Here is a 19430-nt window from a genome sequence, read left to right on the forward strand (position 1 = left end):
ACCCACCCCGTGCCTCCTCCACGCCTCCGCATTGTACACTCATGTCACCCTCCCCAGGGACACACACAGGTACACACTGTCACTCACTCAAACCCCCAGCCTCTGCCCGCATGACCCTCCTCTCACCCAGAGCCTCCCTCCGCCCCCTCCCTGCTCTGTCTCCCCACCTTCTAATACACAAGGTCATCGGCATATTCAGTCTACTGATCACCCCGCCTCCCACGATTCCAGGCTTTCAGTTTTGTCCCCTGCCGTCTCCCCAGAGCTTAGAACAGAGTGACCCACAGGGGCTGCTTCGTCAGTATCGGTGGGGTGTGTGCCCAGACCCAGAAATAAACACGCCCACCTGATACACTCACCGGTTCAGTATGCCCACACATGTGTGCAAAGGGACCCACTCACCCACAAGCTTGCACGTGGACAGTCCCCTCGGTACAGGCAGGTGGGACTTTCTTTAAAAACAGGTATGGTCACCAACAACACACTCTCAGACACACTCTGACACAAGGGTCTCCCTCCCTCTCCTTCCAGCCACCAGGGTCCCCAGGTCCCCAGTGGGAGGTCTGTCCCCACCAGCGCTGCCCCCCGCCACACCCCTCGCTGGCTGCTCCCCCCCCCCGCCGCTCCTCTGCGCTCCCCTGAAGGTGACTCCAGAAGCATCCTTCTGCAGGCGGCCCATCACCACCCTGTCGCAGCTGTCTGTGCGCTCCCCCCAGCCCAGGTGCCAGCTGCCTCTGAGGGCTGTGCCCGCCGGCGGGAGGCAGCGCTGGTCTTCCCTGCTGAAGGGCAGATAGCGTGGTGGGAGGAGAGACAGCAGGAGCCCGGGCTCCGTGCAGGCCCCCTGCTCTGGGACCGCGTATCCTGTGTCTGTCCCCAGGTCCGAAACCAGGCTGGTCCGCAGCCCTGCCACCCTCGCCATGCCCTCTCCAGGGGGCATGCAGTTGGCCTTCCTAAAGTTGGGAGCTCACCCTGGGACAGGGGGACAGGGGAGTGGTGAGGTGTGGTCCAGGCCCCTGGTGATGGCCGAATGCCAGGGGGTGGCCAGGGGGCAGCGGGCCGGCAGCCTGAGCCCACCCGTGCCCGTGTCCCCCAGGGGAGCGCATTCTGGCGAGCGGCTCGGTCCAGCTGCCGCGCTTCACGCTCCTGGAGTCAGGCAGTCTGCTCATCAGCCCCACGCACATCTCTGACGCCGGCACCTACACCTGTCTGGCCACCAACTCACGAGGGGCGGACGAAGCCTCGGCCGACCTGGTGGTGTGGGGTGAGTGCCCGGGCCGGGCAGGGGTCCTTTCCACGCCTGTGTGTGAGCGTGCGCTGAGCATGTACGAGCCCCAGCGGCCCCACGTCCACCTGTCTGTCCAGCCCACACGTCCTGAGACCTGGACAGAAGAGCTCAGAGGACGGAGCAGGAAGGTCACGGTCCCCAGGGCGGTGCTGGGTGGGCGGGGCTCTCGCCGCTCAGGCCAAGCCGAGAGAAGACAGCTGTGCGCATAGGCCTTAGGGCAGAGATCCACACACTTCTGCTGGAAAGGGCCAGAGAGGAAGTATTTCAGGCCCCGTGGGCCAGACAGTCTCTGTCACAGCTCCACAAACTCTTCCGTTTAATCGGGAAAGCAGCCATAGGCAGTGCTGAACGCAGCAGGCGTGGCTGGGTGCCAGCTTGGAGGGGATTTACCCAGACGGGCCCCCGGTCGGACTTGACCCCCAGGTTATGGTTTCCTGGCCCCTGCTCTGGAGGAAACTCCCAAGCCCCTTCCTGCCCCTTGGGGTCTGGCACCACACGGAGGGGTGGGCCGCCCTCCTAGCCTGAGTGCCAGGGGCCTGGTGGGCGATGTCTTAGAACCAGAGGTCCTGTTTTTACCCTGACTGGACCCCAGGGAGCACAGCCATGATCATCCCCAGGTTTCTATTTCTTTGTCCATCCCGTGGGCACGAAATTAAAAGAGCCCCCGCTATGAGCATCACTTCCCAGAATTCCCGTGGCTCTTAGGGTCCTGGGATGTTCGCCGTGGGGGCCCACCGTCTAGGGCCCACCTGTCCACCTTCCCACCAGGCCACCTCCCTGCTGTCTTTCAGCCCGGACCCGCATCACCAGGCCCCCCCAGGACCAGAGCGTCATCAAGGGCACCCAGGCCTCCATGGTGTGCGGAGTGACCCACGACCCCCGAGTGACTGTCAGGTACTCCTGCGGCCGAGGCCCCTTGGAGGCAAGAGGGGAGGGGCAGCTTTTGGGGGTCGCTGGTTGCTGGCTGAGTGTCCATGCACGGAGGTAAGTGCGGCCCGTGGGGGTCAGGGAGCAGCCACGAACAGACTCACTGCAGGACTGAGACCTGGGGACCCTACGGCCCAAAAGAGGCCCTAACGCTGGGAAAGAGTGAAGGCAAAAGGCAAAGGGGGCAGCAGAGATGCGATGATTGAAAGCATGTCCATCCGATTCAATGGACCTGCATCCGAGCAAACTCCAGGAGACAGCGAAGGACCGGGAAGCCTGGCGTGCTGCGGTCCATGGGGCTGCAAAGAGTCCGACGCAACTAGCAACTGAACAGCAGCGAAGTACATGTCTGGGGACTGAGCCAGCCTGAGCTGAAGGGGGCAGCCTGGCGGGGGGGAGGGGATGAAAGCTGGAGAAACATAGGAAAGAGGGTGGGGCCCTTAGGGAGCAGGAGAGGAAGAAGCCTCTGTCTGGGGAGACCTGGAAGCTCTGAGATGCTCGGGACCCCACTGCTAGCACTCGCCCACAGATCTTAGACCCTCTCCCCACCTGTGGACAGCAGACGGGTCTGGTGAAGAGGCGTGGGGGTCCTGACATGCCTGGGGCAGTGGAGAGCCCTGGGGTGACCCCCAGTGAGACGCTCGTGAGGGGCCCAGGGCCCAGACAGGGGCCGCCCCTGCCCTCCTCGGTGGGAGCCCAGACCTCGCAAGCCTGGAGGGAGCCGGGTCCAACCGGGAAAGCCCCTGGGGAGGCCTGGGAGCGCAGGGAGCAGCCAAGACAGGCCTGCAAGCTGGGAACCCGCCAGGCGGGGCACAGGGACACTTCCTGAGCTATGCTGGGCAAGGTTTCCGAGCCAGAACTGGGAGAAAATAGCCCCTTCAGACTCTCTTGAGCTTTGGATGCTGTGTTTAAAAAAAAAAAAGTAACTGCTTCCATAGAAATAAATAGTCCCTCGTGCTGTTCTATTCTATGGGCAACGTCACCGCTGAAGCCCCTGGCAGGGAGCTGGCCGGCCGGGCAGTGAGGGACGCCCCTTGGAGTCTCGGCCGCGCCGCGTGGGACCCGAGTGCGTCCTGGGGCGCCACCTGGTGGCCACTAGGCGTATGGCCGTAGGGCCGTGCCAGGTGGGACCCCAGGAAGCCAAGGGTACTAGGCTTTATTTCTTGATATTTATATTTGCCTCATTTCCCTTTATTTTATTTTTACTGAAGTACAGTTGATTCACAGTGTTGCGTTAACTTCTGGTGCACAGCAGTGATTCAGTTCTACGCATAGACACGCATTCTTCTCTAAAAAAAATATTCTTTTCCATTATGGTTTATTACAGGATTTTGAATATAGTTCTCTGTGCTATACAGTGGACTTGTTGCTTATCCATTCTATGTATAAAAGCTTACATCTGCTAATCCCAGCCTCCCACTCCATTCCTCCCCCAACCACCGCCCCCCTCCTTGGCAACCAGTCTACCCCCCCATGCCTGAGTCTGTGCCTGTTTCATAGACAGGGTCCTTCGTGTTAAGTTTTAGATTCCACATTTAAGTGACATCATGTGATATTTGTCTTTGTCTTTCTGACTTACTTCACTTAGTAGGACCACCTCTAATCGCATCCATGTTGCTGTGAATGGCACCATTAAGTTCTCTTTGGGGGCCAAGCGGTGTCCCCTTGGATATATGCACTACGTCTTCCTCATCCATTCCTGTTGATGGACATTTTGCTTCCATGTCTTGGCTGTTGTAAACAATGCTGCTGTGAGCACTGGGGCACGGGCATTTTTTGAAGCAGAGTTTTGTCTGGATATGCGCCCAGGAGTGGAATTGCTGGCGCATGTGCTAGCTCTATTTTTAGTTTCATAGGGAACCTCCCGACTGGTTTCCAAGGTGGCTGCACCAGCGTCCATTCAAGGAGACTAGACTTTTAGCCCCACACCCCTTCTCAGAGGCTCTGACTCAGGCCCCACTTAAAGAAACACCTCATTAAACAGCGAACATCGGCCCTTTGGACAGCCATCGTGTGGTACCACACAAACACGGACATGAGCCCTGAAATCACGTAGGTGTGGTTAGAACGTGGCCATCAAATAATCCAGAACCTGCTTATCCTGGGGTTTATCACAGTGTTGTTAAACATTAATATACCAACTGTAAAAATGTCTTCCAAGAGAACCCACACATTACTCCCGTAGAACACAGCTGTGGGTCTCAGACACTTACAGAAATAGTCACTATCATCTTAGCATCCGTCACTTGAAAATTTTTTATCGTAACAAAAAGCTCTGTTAATTAAGGAACACTTTGGTGTTTTATTTATTAAAATGTTATCTACAAATTCTTTGGAATTGGAATGAAAAAACAAGGTCAGTTTTCATTCCAATTCCAAAGAAAGGCAATGCCAAAGAATGCTCAAACTACCGCACAATTGCACTCATCTCACGCGCTAGTAAAGTAATGCTCAAAATTCTCCAAGCCAGGCTTCAGCAATACGTGAACCGTGAACTCCCTGATGTTCAAGCTGGTTTTAGAAAGGGCAGAGGAACCAGAGATCAAATTGCCAACATCCGCTGGATCATGGAATAAGCAAGAGAGTTCCAGAAAAACATCTATTTCTGCTTTATTGACTATGCCAAAGCCTTTGACTGTGTGGATCACAATAAACTGTGGGAAATTCTGAAAGAGATGGGAATACCAGACCACCTGACCTGCCTCTGGAGAAATCTGTATGCAGGTCAGGAAGCAACAGTTAGAACTGGACATGGAACAACAGATTGGTTCCAAATCAGAAAAGGAGTACGTCAAGGCTGTTTATTGTCACCCTGCTTATTTAACTTATATGCAGAGTACATCATGAGAAACGCTGGACTGGAAGAAACACAAGCTGGAATCAAGATTGCCAGGAGAAATATCAATAACCTCAGATATGCAGATGACACCACCCTTATGGCAGAAAGTGAAGAGGAGCTAAAAAGCCTCTTGATGAAAGTGAAAGAGGAGAATGAAAAAGTTGGCTTAAAGCTCAACATTCAGAAAAAGAAGATCATGGCATCTGGTCCCATCACTTCATGGGAGATAGATGGGGAAACAGTAGAAACAGTGTCAGACTTTATTTTGGGGGGGCTCCAAAATCACTGCAGATGGTGACCGCAGCCATGAAATTAAAAGATGCTTACTCCTTGGAAGAAAAGTTATGACCAACCTAGATAGTATATTCAAAAGCAGAGACATTACTTTGCCGACTAAGGTCCATCTAGTCAAAGCTATGGTTTTTCCTGTGGTCATGTATGGATGTGAGAGTTGGACTGTGAAGAAGGCTGAGTGCCGAAGAATTGATGCTTTTGAACTGTGGTGTTGGAGAAGACTCTTGAGAGTCCCTTGGACTGCAAGGAGATCCAACCAGTCCATTCTGAAGGAGATCAACCCTGGGATTTCTTTGGAAGGAATGATGCTAAAGCTGAAGCTCCAGTACTTTGGCCACCTCATGCGAAGAGTTGACTCATTGGAAAAGACTGATGCTGGGAGAGTTTGGGGTCAAGAGGAGAAGGGGACAACCCAGGATGAGATGGCTGGATGGCATCACAGACTCGATGGACGTGAGTCTGGGTGAACTCCGGGAGTTGGTGATGGACAGGGAGGCCTGGCGTGCTGCGATTCATGGGGTCACAAAGAGTCGGACACAACTGAGCGACTGAACTGAACTGAACAATCTACAAATACTTGGGAAATGCGTGCACATTTTATTCGTACTCTGGACAATTCCTGTGAACAAAGAGATTCAGGGACCCCTTGCAATATAGCTGTAGGCCCACATTCCAGGCCCCCCAGTGAACTACAGATGAGAAATTGTGCTTCCAGTTTACTGGAGGAGACCTCGCCTTAGGATGGCCTTACCCATCTAGGACAATCTTTTCTAGATGGAGGAGAGAGCAGAGTGGGTCCCTCCATCCCCCTAAATTGGCAAAAATCTGTGACCAAGTCCACTTCCACATCTCCCGCCCTTGTCTGCCTTCCATCGCCTAGGCGACGGGAGGGGAGTCTTAGGGGTGGGATGGGCCCCCAGACTTAGGTAATTTTAGAAGTCCCTGAGGTGTCTGGGAGAAGGCAATGGCACCCCACTCCAGTACTCTTGCCTGGAAAATCCCATGGACGGAGGAGCCTGGGGGGCTGCAGTCCACGGGGTCGCGACTGAGCGACTTCACTTTCACCTTTCACTGTCATGCACTGGAGAACGAAATGGCAACCCACTCCAGTGTTCTTGCCTGGAGAATCCCATGGACAGAGGAGCCTGGGGGGCTGCAGCTCGTGGGGTCACAAAGAGTCAGACATGACTGAGCGACTCACACTTTCATTCTCCTTCCATTAGCGACAGGAATATTTGAATGCCATTTGAAGAAACTAAAAACACTGTGTTCTCTGCTTTTTCCCTGAAGAACCTGTTACGAACCTCTTGTTCTGTCAATAAATATTTTTGCGTAAACTCAATTATATGACTATTCCGTCCTCCACTGTGTGGACGCCCCATAATTTATCTTACCAATTCCCTAACGCTGGGTAATTTGATTATTTCTGAATTGCTGCTAATATTAGGAAATATCGTTCTGAATGCCCTTATAACTAAATATTTTTGCACGTCTTCTGTTTCCTGAGGACTATCTAATATTACTTAAAGCTAAAAACCACTCATCCAAATTGCTCAACAGCCAGCTATATCTTTATGGATTATTTGGGGGGAAATGTCCCCTGAGTTAAAAGGACTGATGGGTTCTTTTTTTTAACTTTCTCTTATGAAAGTTTTAAAACATACCCCAGAGAAGAGAGAATTGCATCCTCAGTCCTTCTGGACTACCTCTCAGCCTCAACAATCATCCGCATTTGCCCATCTTGTTTTGTGAATCTTCCCCACGCTTTTTTTAAACTGCAAAGCTCTTTTAAAAGCAAATTTCAAAAATGCAGTTTCACCCTTAGATATGTCTATGTACATTTCTTACTAAAAAGGACTTTTCTTTAAACATAACAGCCACGTCCGCTCTCACACCTGAGACAGTGAACAATTCCTTGGCTTCTTCTGACACCAGCCCGTGTTTCAGCCACCATGAGTGTCTCAGAAAGCCTTTGTACACAGAGTTAGTTTCACTCAGGGTTTAAACAGGATCCACCCATTGCGTTTAGTTGCTGTGTCTCTTCTATTCTACATGGCTCCCTTTCTTTTTATTTTTGTCTCTATCTTGGTTTTCATTTTTGTCTTGTTTTCATGCACTTAATAAGTTGGACAAACCAGGTTCTATAGGAGAAACATCCTCAAATGTTTTCTGTAAAGAGCAAGAGAGTAAATATTTTAAGCTTTGAGGGCCATATAGTCTTTGTCACAGCTTCTTACGTCTGTGTCTGCAGTTCAAAAGCAGTCATAAGCAATCTGTAAACAAATGGGTGTGTATCTGTGTGTGTGTTCCAATAAAACTTTATTTACACTAACAGGCAGTGGGCCATAATTTGCAGAATATCCTTGCTGTAGAATAGCCCACATCTGGATTTGGCCAGCAGCTTTTTCAGGCTGTGGCTCACTTCTTCTTCTATCCCTTGTATTTCTGATTAGATTTAAGTAATTGATCATGGGGGCTTCTCTGGTGGCTCAGCAGTAAAGAATCTGCCTGCAGTGCAGGAGATGAGGGTTCAATTCCTGGGCTGGGAAGATGCCTTGGAGTTAGGAAACGGCAACCCACTCCAGTGTGCTTGCCTGGGAAATCCCATGGACAGAGGAGCCTGGCGGGCTACAGTCCAGGGGGTTGCAAAGAGTCGGACGCGACTTAGCAACTAAAGAACAAGCCGATCTTTAGATTCAGGCTCAGCTGTTTTGGCACGAGCACCTGCAGGCAGTGATGGCTGCTCCCTAACGCCTGGTGTCTTGGACAGAGTGTGTCTGCTTGCCACAGGTTGTTTCATGAGCAGGCATTACCCTCTGCAGCTAGATTCGCTTTAGTAAAATTCTGCCTATCCTGTCAGTACCCATGAGGATGATCCTTCTCTAGTCAAAGAGATGAACTGACGGTGATCACTTTTGGTGATCTGCAAAATTTGTATAAAAAGCCTTAACATTTAACTCAGTGATTTACTGCTGAGAATTTATACCCAAGGAAGTGATTTAGAATGTGGCAAATATTTTGCCATAGAGGTGTTCATCACAGCATTAGCTGTAAGATCAGAAAACAAGGAGCTTGGGACTTCTCTGACTGTCCTGTGGCTGAGACTCCCTGCCTCCAGTGCAGAGGATCCAGGTTCAATACTTGGCTGGGGACTAAGGTTCCCATGGGCTGTGTGATGTGGCCAAAAAAAATTTTATTAAAAAAAAAAAAAAGAAAACAAGGAGGTAAATTGGATGCCCATCATTACAGGATCAATTACAGAGGAATGATTATTTGAAGTGCTCTGCAGCCAAGTGAACCATGGTGAAGAAATGTCACATTAAATGGAATTTATGATATCATCTTGGGTGGAAACAGCAGCTTTAAAATTAGGATGGATGAATAGCTAGGTATAGTTTTTTTTTTTTATTGGAGTATAATTGCTTTACAATGTTGTATTGGCTTCTGCTGTGCAACAAAGTGAATCAGCCATACGTCTACATATATCCCACCCCTCTTGGAATGCCTGCTCACCCACCCTAGTCCCACCCCTCGAGGTCACCACAGAGCACCAGCTTAGCTCCCTGTGCTCTACAGCAACAGCCAGGTATTATTTATACTCAAAATATACTGTATCAGTAAACATATATTATCTGCCCTCTGAGGGCAGAGACACTGAAACCATAATCACAGAAAACTAGTCAGTCTAATCACACTAGGACCACAGCCTTGTCTAACTCAGTGAAACTAAGCCATGCCCTGTGGGGCCACCTAAGACAGGAGGGTCATGGTGGAGAGATCTGACAGAATGTGGTCCACTGGAGAAGGGAATGGCAAGCCACTTCAGTATTCTTGCCTTGAGAACCCCATGAACAGTATGAAAAGGCAAAATGATAGGATACTGAAAGAGGAACTCCCCAGGTCGGTAGGTGCCCAATATGCTACTGGAGATCAATGGAGAAATAACTCCAGAAAGAATGAAGGGATGGAGCCAAAGCAAAAACAATACCCAGCTGTGGATGTGACTGGTGATAGAAGCAAGATCCGATGCTGTAAAGAGCAATATTGCATAGGAACCTGGAATGTCAGGTACATCAATCAAGGCAAATTGGAAGTGGTCAAACAGGAGATGGTAAGACTGAATGTTGACATTCTAGGAATCAGCGAACTAAAATGGACTGAAATGGGTGAATTTAACTCAGATGACCATTATATCTACTACTGTGGGCAGGAATCCCTTAGAAGAAATGGAGTAGCCATCATGGTCAACAAAAGAGTCTGAAATGCAGTACTGGGATGCAATCTCAAAAACGACAGAATGATCTCTGTCTGTTTCCAAGGCAAACCATTCAATATCACGGTAATCCAAGTCTATGCCCCAACCAGTAATGCTGAAGAAGCTGAAGTTAAACGGTTCTATGAAGACCTACCAGACCTTTTAGAGCTAACACCCAAAAAAGATGTCCTTTTCATTATAGGGGACTGGAATGCAAAAGTAGGAAGTCAAGAAACACCTGCAGTAACAGGCAAATTTGGCCTTGGAGTACAGAATGAAGCAGGGCAAAGGCTAATAGAGTTTTGCCAAGAAAATGCACTGGTCATAGCAAACACCCTCTTCCCACAACCCTAGAGAAGACTCTACACATGGACATCACCAGATGGTCAACTCTGAAATCAGACTGATTATATACTATGCAGCCAAAGATGGAGAAGCTCTATACAGTCAACAAAAACAAGACCAGGAGCTGACTGTGGCTCAGATCATGAACTCCTTATTACCAAATTCAGACTCAAATTGAAGAAAGTAGGGAAAACCACTAGACCATTCAGGTATGACCTAAATCAAATCCATTATGATTATACATTGGAAGTGAGAAATAGATTTAAGGGCCTAGATCTGATAGACAGAGTGCCTGATGAACTATGGAATGAGGTTCGTGACATTGTACAGGAGACAGGGATCAAGACCATCCCCATGGAAAAGAAATGCAAAAAAGCAAAATGGCTGTCTGGGGAGGCCTTACAAAGAGCTGTGAAAAGAAGAGAGGCAAAAAGCAAAGGAGAAAAGGAAAGATATAAGCATCTGAATGCAGAGTTCCAAAGAATAGCAAGAAGAGGTAAGAAAGCCTTCCTCAGCGATCAATGCAAAGAAATAGAGGAAAAGAACAGAATGGGAAAGACTAGAGATCTCTTCAAGAAAATTAGAGATACCAAGGGAATGTTTCATGCAAAGATGGGCTCGATAAAGGACAGAAATGGTATGGACCTAACAGAATCAGAAGAAATTAAGAAGAGGTGGCAAGAATACACAGAAGAACTGTACAAAAAAGATCTTCATGACCCAGATAATCACGATGGTGTGATCACTAATCTAGAGCCAGACATCCTGGAATGTGAAGTCAAGTGGGCCTTGGAAAGCATCACTAAGAACAAAGCTAGTGGAGGTGATGGCATTGCAGCTGAGCTATTTCAAACCCTGGAAGATGATGCTGTGAAAGTGCTGCACTCAATATGCCAGCAAATTTGGAAAACTCAGCAGTGGCCACAGGACTGGACAAGGTCAGTTTTCATTCCAATCCCAAAGAAACGCAATGCCAAAGAATGCTCAAACTACCGCACGATTGCACTCATCTCACATGCTAGTAAAGTAATGCTCAAAATTCTCCAAGCCAGGCTTCAGCAATATGTGAACCATGAACTTCCTGATGTTCAAGCTGGTTTTAGAAAAGGCAGAGGAACCAGAGATCAAATTGCCAACATCCCCTGGATCATGGAAAAAGCAAGAGAGTTCCAGGAATACATCTATTTCTGCTTTATTGACTATGCCAAAGCCTTTGACTATGGGGATCACAATAAACTGTGGGAAATTCTGAAAGAGATGGGAATACCAGACCACCTGACCTGCCTCTTGAGAAACCTATATGCAGGTCAGGAAGCAACAGTTAGAACTGGACATGGAACAACAGACTGGTTCCAAATAGGAAAAGGAGTATGTCAAGGCTGTTTATTGTCACCCTGCTTATTTAACATCTATACAGAGTACATCATGAGAAACACTGAACTGGAAGAAACACAAGCTGGAATCAAGATTGCCGGGAGAAATATCAATAACCTCAGATATGCAGATGACACCACCCTTATGGCAGAAAGTGAAGAGGAACTAAAAAGCCTCTTGATGAAAGTGAAAGAGGAGAATGAAAAAGTTGGCTTAAAGCTCAACATTCAGAAAACGAAGATTATGGCATCTGGTCCCATCACTTCATGAGAAATAGATCGGGAAACAGTGGAAACAGTGGCAGACTTTATTTTGGGGGGCTCCAAAATCACTGCAGATGGTGACTGCAGCCATGAAACTAAAAGATGCTTACTCCTTGGAAGAAAAGTTATGACCAACCTAGACAGCATATTGAAAAGCAGAGACGTTACTTTGCGAACAAAGGTCCGTCTAGTCAAGGCTATAGTTTTTCCAGTGGTCATGTATGGATGTGAGAGTTGGACTGTGAAGAAGGCTGAGTGCCGAAGAATTGATGTTTTTGAACTGTGGTGTTGGAGAAGACTCTTGAGAGTCCCTTGGACTGCAAGGAGATCCAACCAATCCATTCTGAAGATCAGCTCTGGGATTTCTTTGGAAGGAATGATGCTAAAGCTGAAACTCCAGTACTTTGGCCACCTCATGAGAAGAGTTGACTCATTGGAAAAGACTCTGATGCTGGGAGGGATTGGGGGCAGGAGGAGAAGGGGACGACAGAGGATGAGATGGCTGGATGGCATCACTGACTAGCTGGACATGAGTCTGAGTGAACTCCAGGAGATGGTGATGGACAGGGAGGCCTGGTGTGCTGCGATTCATGGGGTCTCAAAGAGTCGGACACCACTGAGCCACTGAACTGAACTGAAACATATATTATAACTTCTATCAATCACCATGTTTCCAGCGCTACTCCAATATTTTATATTAACTCACACAGTCCTTACAGCAACCCTATGGGGTGGATGGTATTTCTTCTGTCATATGACAAGTGAGAAAAGTGAGGTACACCGCATTTGATAAACATCCCCAGGACCACAACAACAGTAAGTGGCCAGGGAACATTCAAGCCCAGAACACAGAAGCACTGTAGTAACTGCCCAGGGGCCAGGAGAGAGGCATCTGGAAGGTTTGCCCTCAAATGCCAGCCCTGAATATCCATCGGAAAGACTGTTGCTGAAGCTGAAGCTCCGATACTTTGACCATCTGATGCAAAGAGCCGACTCCTTCGAAAAGACCCTGATGGTGGGAAAGATCGAAGGCGGGAGGAGAAGGGGACAATGGAAGATGAGATGGTTGGATGTCATCACCGACTCAATGGACATGAGTTTGAGCAACCTCTGGGAGTTGGTGATGGACAGGGAAGCCTGGCGTGCTGCAGTCCATGGAGCCACAAAGAGTCGGACACGACTCAGCGACTGAACAACAACGGAGGAAAACTGTTGAATTTTCTCTCCTTTTTTCCTACTCTTTTCTCATCTGTGGTTGCTACTTTTCTGACTTTTTTTTTCTTAACTGTAAGTTAAAAATAGTACAGGCTCATTCTATCTAGCCATCTCAGCCTCCCTAAACCCAGAGAGTTCTAGGGCTGTATAGACAGTCCCCGCCCCCACACTAAGTCATTGATGGCTTATTTGCAAAGTGCCCCAGCCCAGCCCCTGCCCTGGTTGCCCTGATCCACCTTCCCTGGGGGGCAGCCGCCCTGCGTCCTCCCAGAAGCTGGCACCCGGTGTGTGTTGATGACAATTATTGTGTCTCCTCCAGAACAAATCCAGAGCAGGCATTTCTCATTGTCAAGCGCGGGTGTGAGTGTAATTTCTCAAGTTCCCCTTTGTACTGACTGACCAAAGCTAAAGTGATTTTTTTTTTTTGGACACTGAGGTCAATTTGTCACAGTGATGCATTGATGTGATGGTTCTCTTCATAAAACTAATCCCCAAATGTAGTCTAGGCGGAAGCGTTCATCCTTTTTCCAGCCCTAATCTTTTAACCTCTTTGGGAGAATAGCTTGTGCCCACTCTGGGAGGCTTGGTGGTGGCTTCGGGTCAGAAGCAACCAGGCTGGGACCTGGACCTGAACTGAAGGTGTGAACACTGGATGCTGAGTCGATGTGGGTCCGCTCCTGGCCCAAGCCGCGCCCCCAGACCCCCGCCGCAGGCGTGATGGTCGGTGCCCGCGCCCTGGCCTGGGGCCCGCCTCTGGAGCTCCCTGCTCCAGACCTGCCCTGGGCTGAGCCCACCCCCGGCAGCCCCCACCCCACCTCGCCTGCGTCTCTTTCCTGAGCAGCTCTTCCCCCTCTCAGGCACGTGTGGGAGAAAGACGGCGTCGCGCTGAGCACGGAGGGCAACCCCCGCGTCCGCCTGGACGGCAGCGGCTCCCTGCGCATCTCGCAGACCTGGTCCGGGGACATCGGCACCTACACCTGCCGGGTGCTCTCGGCCGGCGGCAACGACTCCCGCAGCGCCCACCTGCGCGTGAGGTGAGGGCGGCCTGCCCGCCTCGGGACGCGGAGGCGCAGGAGCGAGGGGCCGGGGCGGCCTGACCGGGCCTTTCCAGCTCGGGGATGCCGCCGTCTAGGGCGGGGAGCCTGGGTTACAGCTTTGGCCGGTTGGGCTCCAAAGCCGGCACGCAGTCTCTGGATAGAGGGCCGAAGGCTTGGCTGGGGGCTGAGTGCTAGACGTCACGGGGGCTCAGACCGAGTCCTGGCGCCCCCTGACTCGAGACCCCCCGGGGGGCCCACCGCGCCTGTCTCCTCCAGGCAGCTGCCTCACGCCCCCGAGCACCCCGTGGCGACCCTCAGTACCTCGGAGAGGAGGGCCATCAACCTGACGTGGGCCAAGCCCTTCGACGGCAACAGCCCGCTGATCCGCTACGTCCTGGAGATGTCCGAGAACAGTAAGGTTCCGCGCCCGCCCCCCGCACCCACCGCAGGCAGGGCGGCCCCGCTCCCCAGTGCGGAGCCGCGGCGTCCGCTTCCCTGCGTCCTGTGACGAGGGAGCGGGATGAGGCACTGGCTGGACCCGCAGCCCAGCGCCCAGAAGTCTCCCAGACGCCGGTCATTAGTTTTCTTATTTCTCCTTATCCTCCACCCCCAAGCTGTGAGCTCCCAAATTAGCAGGCATCACTTGAAGGGTGTTTTAAATACAGCTTGCTCATCAATTTGAAGGGGAAATAGGATAGGAAGGCCAAGTGCATCTCAGTTCCGATGAGCCCGGCTCCATCCGCAGTCAGTACCCTCCAAGCCTGGGACACGCGGGCTAAGAGGACCCAGGAAAGTGACATGGCCAGTCTCTACTGGATCAAGCTGGGCGGGAGGTATTAAGTATGAGGCTGGAGCGCTGCAGGGAGTGGGAGCAGGAGGAAGCATGCCCCCCAAAGATGCCCACCTCTGCCTCCACCCTCTGTCCCGGCAGATGCCCCCTGGACAGTGCTCCTGGCCAGCGTGGACCCTGAAACTACCTCGGTGACCGTCAAGGGCTTGGTCCCCGCACGGTCCTACCAGTTCCGTCTTTGCGCTGTCAACGACGTGGGGAAGGGACAGTTCAGCAAGGACACGGAGAGGTGAGGGGCGCAGGGTGGGCGTCGGGGGCTCCAGTGGAGGGTGGGGGCTGGGCAGGGCCATCTGCTGCCAAAACCACCGTGGCGGGGGGCCCCCGGCTGCCAGGCGCGTCCTGGTGGCTCCTCTCGGACGGATGGGGGTAACTGTACTGACGCCGGTCTCACAGGGAGGCAAAAAAATTCAGGCGTTACGAGTGAAGGGCTGTGAGCAGCGCCTGACAAGGGATAAGCACTAATCCGGTTGAGCTGTGCATCTCTCTGTGAGCCACGCAAGTTCCAACACTCACCCCATTCTGCCCCACATCCCCGTCACCAAGTGTACGTAAAGTTCCAGAATCACCAAGGATCCCCTTGGACCTCCGTGTGCAATGCTTTGCATGGCTCAGACCCCATGAAGCCTTCAACAAGCCTTTTTTTTAAATGACGACAGTTGAACAGCAACATAGTTCATCCACTCTAATACCTACTTATATATAGGAGGCACATATCTACCCACCTAGATCCCGGTAGGGCAAGCAAAGTCCTCTAATGAGAAAGGAGACATCTGGTCAGAGTGACAGTGACCCCCAATCCCATGCCCCAGAGCTGTGTGCTTTGCTCTTTTTTTTAATGCTTTTTTGCAGATGGATTGGGATATCATGGGCATGAAACACAGTATGAGTTTGAGACGTGCAGTGTGGTGTGACACACTCCTATACGGCAAAATGGTTACCCCTGTGGTGTTAGCTGACACCCCCATCCTGTCACATAATTACCGATTCTTTTCTGTCATGAAACATTTAAAATCCCCTCTCTTAGCAACCTCCAAGGGGATAATACAGTGTCATTAGCTATAATCACCAGGCGTGCATTCTCTCCTCAGAACTGGTTACTCTTACCCCTGCAAGTTTATACCTTCTGAGCAGCATCTCCCCATTCCTTCCACCCCCAGCCCCTATTAATCACCACTCTCCTCTGTTTCTCTGAGCTCGGCTCGCCCGGATTGCACGTAGCCGTGAGGTCACGCAGTGTTTGTCTTTCTCTGCTGACTGCCTTCGTTGAGCACAGTGCCCCCCGGCCCATCCGTATTGTTGCAGATGGCAGAGTTTCTTTCTCGTGGCTGGAAAATACTTCATTGTGTAGCTATGTTACGTCTTCTTTAACCAGTCATTCCTTGATGGGGCGTTTAAGTTGGTTTCATCTCTTGGTTGCTGTGAACAGCGCTGCAGTGAGTAAGGGGGTGCAGATACGTTGTTGAGATCCTATGGATGGCTGGATTGTATGTAGTACTGCTTCCAACTTTGGGCGGAAGGAACCTCCATGCTGTTTTCCATCGTTTCTAGACCAATTCATCTTCCCACCAGCAGCGCCTAAAGGGCTTCTTTTAGCCCCACCTTGCCAACATTTGTTATCTCTTGTCTTTGGATAATAGCCACTCTGTCGGGTGTAAGGTGATTTCTCGCTGTAGGTTTGATTTGCATTTCCCTGTTGATTTGTGATCTTGAGCATGTTTTCATGGACCTATTGGTCATTCATTTGTCTTCTCTGGAAAAAATGTGCAGCCCATTTGTGCATTTTTTTACTCAGATGTTTAGTTTGTGGCTACTGAGTTGTATGAGTTCTTCATATATTTTGGATGTTAACCCAGTATCAGATACATGGTTTGCAGATATGTCCTCCCATTCTGTAGACCGCCTTTTCATCTTGTCGTTTCTCTTGCTGTGCAGACGCTTCTTAGTTTGATATAGTCCTGCTTATTTGTTTCTCTTTTGTAACTTGTGTTTTTGGTACCATATCCAGGAAATTGCTGCCAAGACCAATGCCAAGGAGCTTTCCCCCTACGTTTTAGTCTAGGAGTTTTATAGTTTCAGGTCTCAAGTTTGTCTTTAATCCATTTCAAGTTAAAAAAGTTTTTTTTTGTGATGGGTGTAAGATATGGGTCCAGTCGCCTTCTTCTGCATGTGGACTTCCAATTTTCCCAACATCATTTATTGAAGAGACTGTTCTTTCCCCATTGAGAAGAGTTCATATTGTTAAAATGTCCATATCACCCTAAGCCATCTATTGAGTCAATCCCATCCCTATCACAATTCCAATGGTATTTTTCACAGAAACAGAAAAAACAATCCTGAAATTTGTATAGAGCCACAAAAGATACCCAAATACCCAAAACAATCCTGAGAACAAAGCACAGAGCCAGAGGCATCATACTTCTTGATTCCAAACTATACTACAAAGCTATAGTCACCAAAACAGTGTGCCACTCTTCCGAAACGAGACACACAGGGCATTCCCTGAGTGGTTAGGACTCAGCACTTTCACTGCCATGGCCTGGGTTCAATCCCTGTTCAGGGAACTAAAATCCTACAAGCCGGGCAGCACAGCCACACACACACAAATAAAATAGACACGCAGATCAATGGAGCAGAATCGAGAGCCCAGAAATAAGCAGTCATAATATTTGCTAAGGGAGTCATGAATGCACTTTGCTCTTAAATGTGTACCCAGACCCCTCCCCACACCCAGGTTAAATCAGTCATTGTGGTTTTCCCTGCAGTTCCCGTGAGCTTGAGTCCTTCTGGCTTTTACGAGCCAGACGCCACTGAGGTGTGACACTCTAGCAGGGGGAAGAAGTGGCATGGAGAATTTAGTCATTCACCATTTTTTTTTTTTTTTTGCAATTATTCTTTTTATTTTCTTGCTATAGCAGGCCTTAGTTGTGGCCCTGGGATCTCTCCTTGCAGTCCTCAGGCTTCTCTCGAGTTGTCACATGAGGGCTCCAGAGCACACCAACTCAGTGGTTGTGGCTCATGGGCCTCGTTGCCCCAGGGCACGTGGGATCTTAGTTCCCTAACCAGGGATCAAACCTGCGCCCCTGCATTGGAAGGTAGATTTGTAACCACTGAACCACCAGGGAGGGCCCTCATTCACTGTATATTGAGCATCTGCTGTGGGCCAGGCCACGTTTGGACCATGAGGGGTGGTGCAGAGAACCAAATAAACAGACCCAACCTTCCAGAGCCACGAACTCCCAATAACAGGTAGCCCCGCAGTGCAGGGAAACCATCCTATAACTTCTCCAGTCATTCAGGCTTCCCTTTGTAACACTGAGTCATCTTCGTACTGAATCTGCATCCTAAGGGCCCTGAGTCACACGGCAAAAGCTTAAATTACCCTCACTCCGGGCTGCACAAAGACATGGGAGGGTGTGGTACATTTTAGAAAAGCTATCCACTGGGGCACAAAAAAAAAATAAACAAACAGGGAAAGGCTTCATCAGAAATAATTAACTCTTATTGTTCATGGATGCCTGTCAGTTATGTGAAAAATCCACAGAGGTGGAACGCCGCGTCACCAGGCCATGCCAGAGAAAGAGATGTAGTGGCCCCAGGCTTCAGGGTATGGGGTCAGAGGAGGGCTCAAACTCTCGCCCTACCCGGCCTGCCCCGCCCGGGTCAAGATCCAGCTAGTTAGTGGAGGAAGCCTATTTCGAGTTCACCACCAGCTGGTAACAGGGAGGTGAGTGTTTTAAACACTTCTACTTCTAAAATTTTCAAACACTCATGACCTCCACCAGACCCGACGGCAGCTTCTTTGACAAATGGGAAACCGAGGCCTGGGTCCCTCGACCGCACAGAAAATACACTCATCTGGTGCTTTCCAGGGACTTTCCTGGTGGCTCAGTGATAAAGAACCCACCTGCCATTTCAGGAGACGCAAGTTCAATCCTGGGTCGGGAAGATCCCCTGGAGGAGGAAGTGGCAACCCACTCCAGGATCCTTGCCTGGAGAAGCCCGTGGAGCCTGGCGGGCTACAGTCCATGGGGTTGCAAAGGGTCTGCCGTGGCTTAGCGACTGAACAACAATTTGCCAACAGGGAGTGTTTTGAAAAGACATTGCATCATTTGAGCTTCAACCACTTCTATAAAGCAGACAGATGGAGCTTTATTATACTGCTTTTTTAGATAGAGAGACAAGCTCAGAGAGGTTAAATGACTTGCCCAAAGGCACACAGCAATTGCGCAGAGTCTGCAGGGACTGAGTAGGGGTGGGGTCTCTTCATATCCCTTTAAACTTCCGTGTTTGCCGTCGAGACAAGGAGTGAAAAGACCTGTCCGTCCTTGGTATCTTCCAGGGTCTCCCTTCCTGAAGAGCCCCCCACAGCCCCTCCACAGAACGTCATCGCCAGTGGCCGGACCAACCAGTCCATCATGATCCAGTGGCAGCCGCCCCCTGAGAACCACCAGAACGGCGTCCTCAAGGGCTACGTCATCAGGTCGGCCTCCACCCCAAGGACAGCAGGGGAGAGAAGGGGGCAGAGACGGGGAGGGTCGGTAGTGGGTTGGGAAATAGAGCAGGTTCGTGGCAGGTCCTTCTCTAACAAGGACCGGACAAGAAATGCCTACCCTACACTAGGAAGCATTGAGGCTAGACAGCCAGAAGAACTTGCAGCGGTGAGAGCCTCGGAATCCAATAGGAATGGTGAGAGAGGAGCTACAGTGAAGTCTCCTTAAGGCTGTATGGATGGGCAAGTCTGTCAGA

At 50.4% G+C, this 19430-nt stretch overlaps 1 protein-coding gene across 1 annotated transcript in view; it reads left to right on the forward strand.

The window, feature by feature from the left end:
- SDK2 (sidekick cell adhesion molecule 2) overlaps positions 1–19430 on the forward strand; it is a 268352-nt gene that overhangs the window by 182788 nt on the left and 66134 nt on the right. The window contains exons 11-16 of the mRNA XM_052657936.1: positions 1094–1261; positions 2077–2179; positions 13655–13831; positions 14111–14247; positions 14766–14913; positions 19024–19164. Of these exons, the coding sequence (XP_052513896.1) occupies positions 1094–1261; positions 2077–2179; positions 13655–13831; positions 14111–14247; positions 14766–14913; positions 19024–19164 (874 nt within the window). The remainder of the gene's footprint in view (positions 1–1093; positions 1262–2076; positions 2180–13654; positions 13832–14110; positions 14248–14765; positions 14914–19023; positions 19165–19430) is intronic.

Source organism: Budorcas taxicolor, chromosome 19 (genome assembly GCF_023091745.1).
Source record: "Budorcas taxicolor isolate Tak-1 chromosome 19, Takin1.1, whole genome shotgun sequence".
In the NCBI taxonomy this organism is placed as follows: Eukaryota; Metazoa; Chordata; class Mammalia; order Artiodactyla; family Bovidae; genus Budorcas; species Budorcas taxicolor.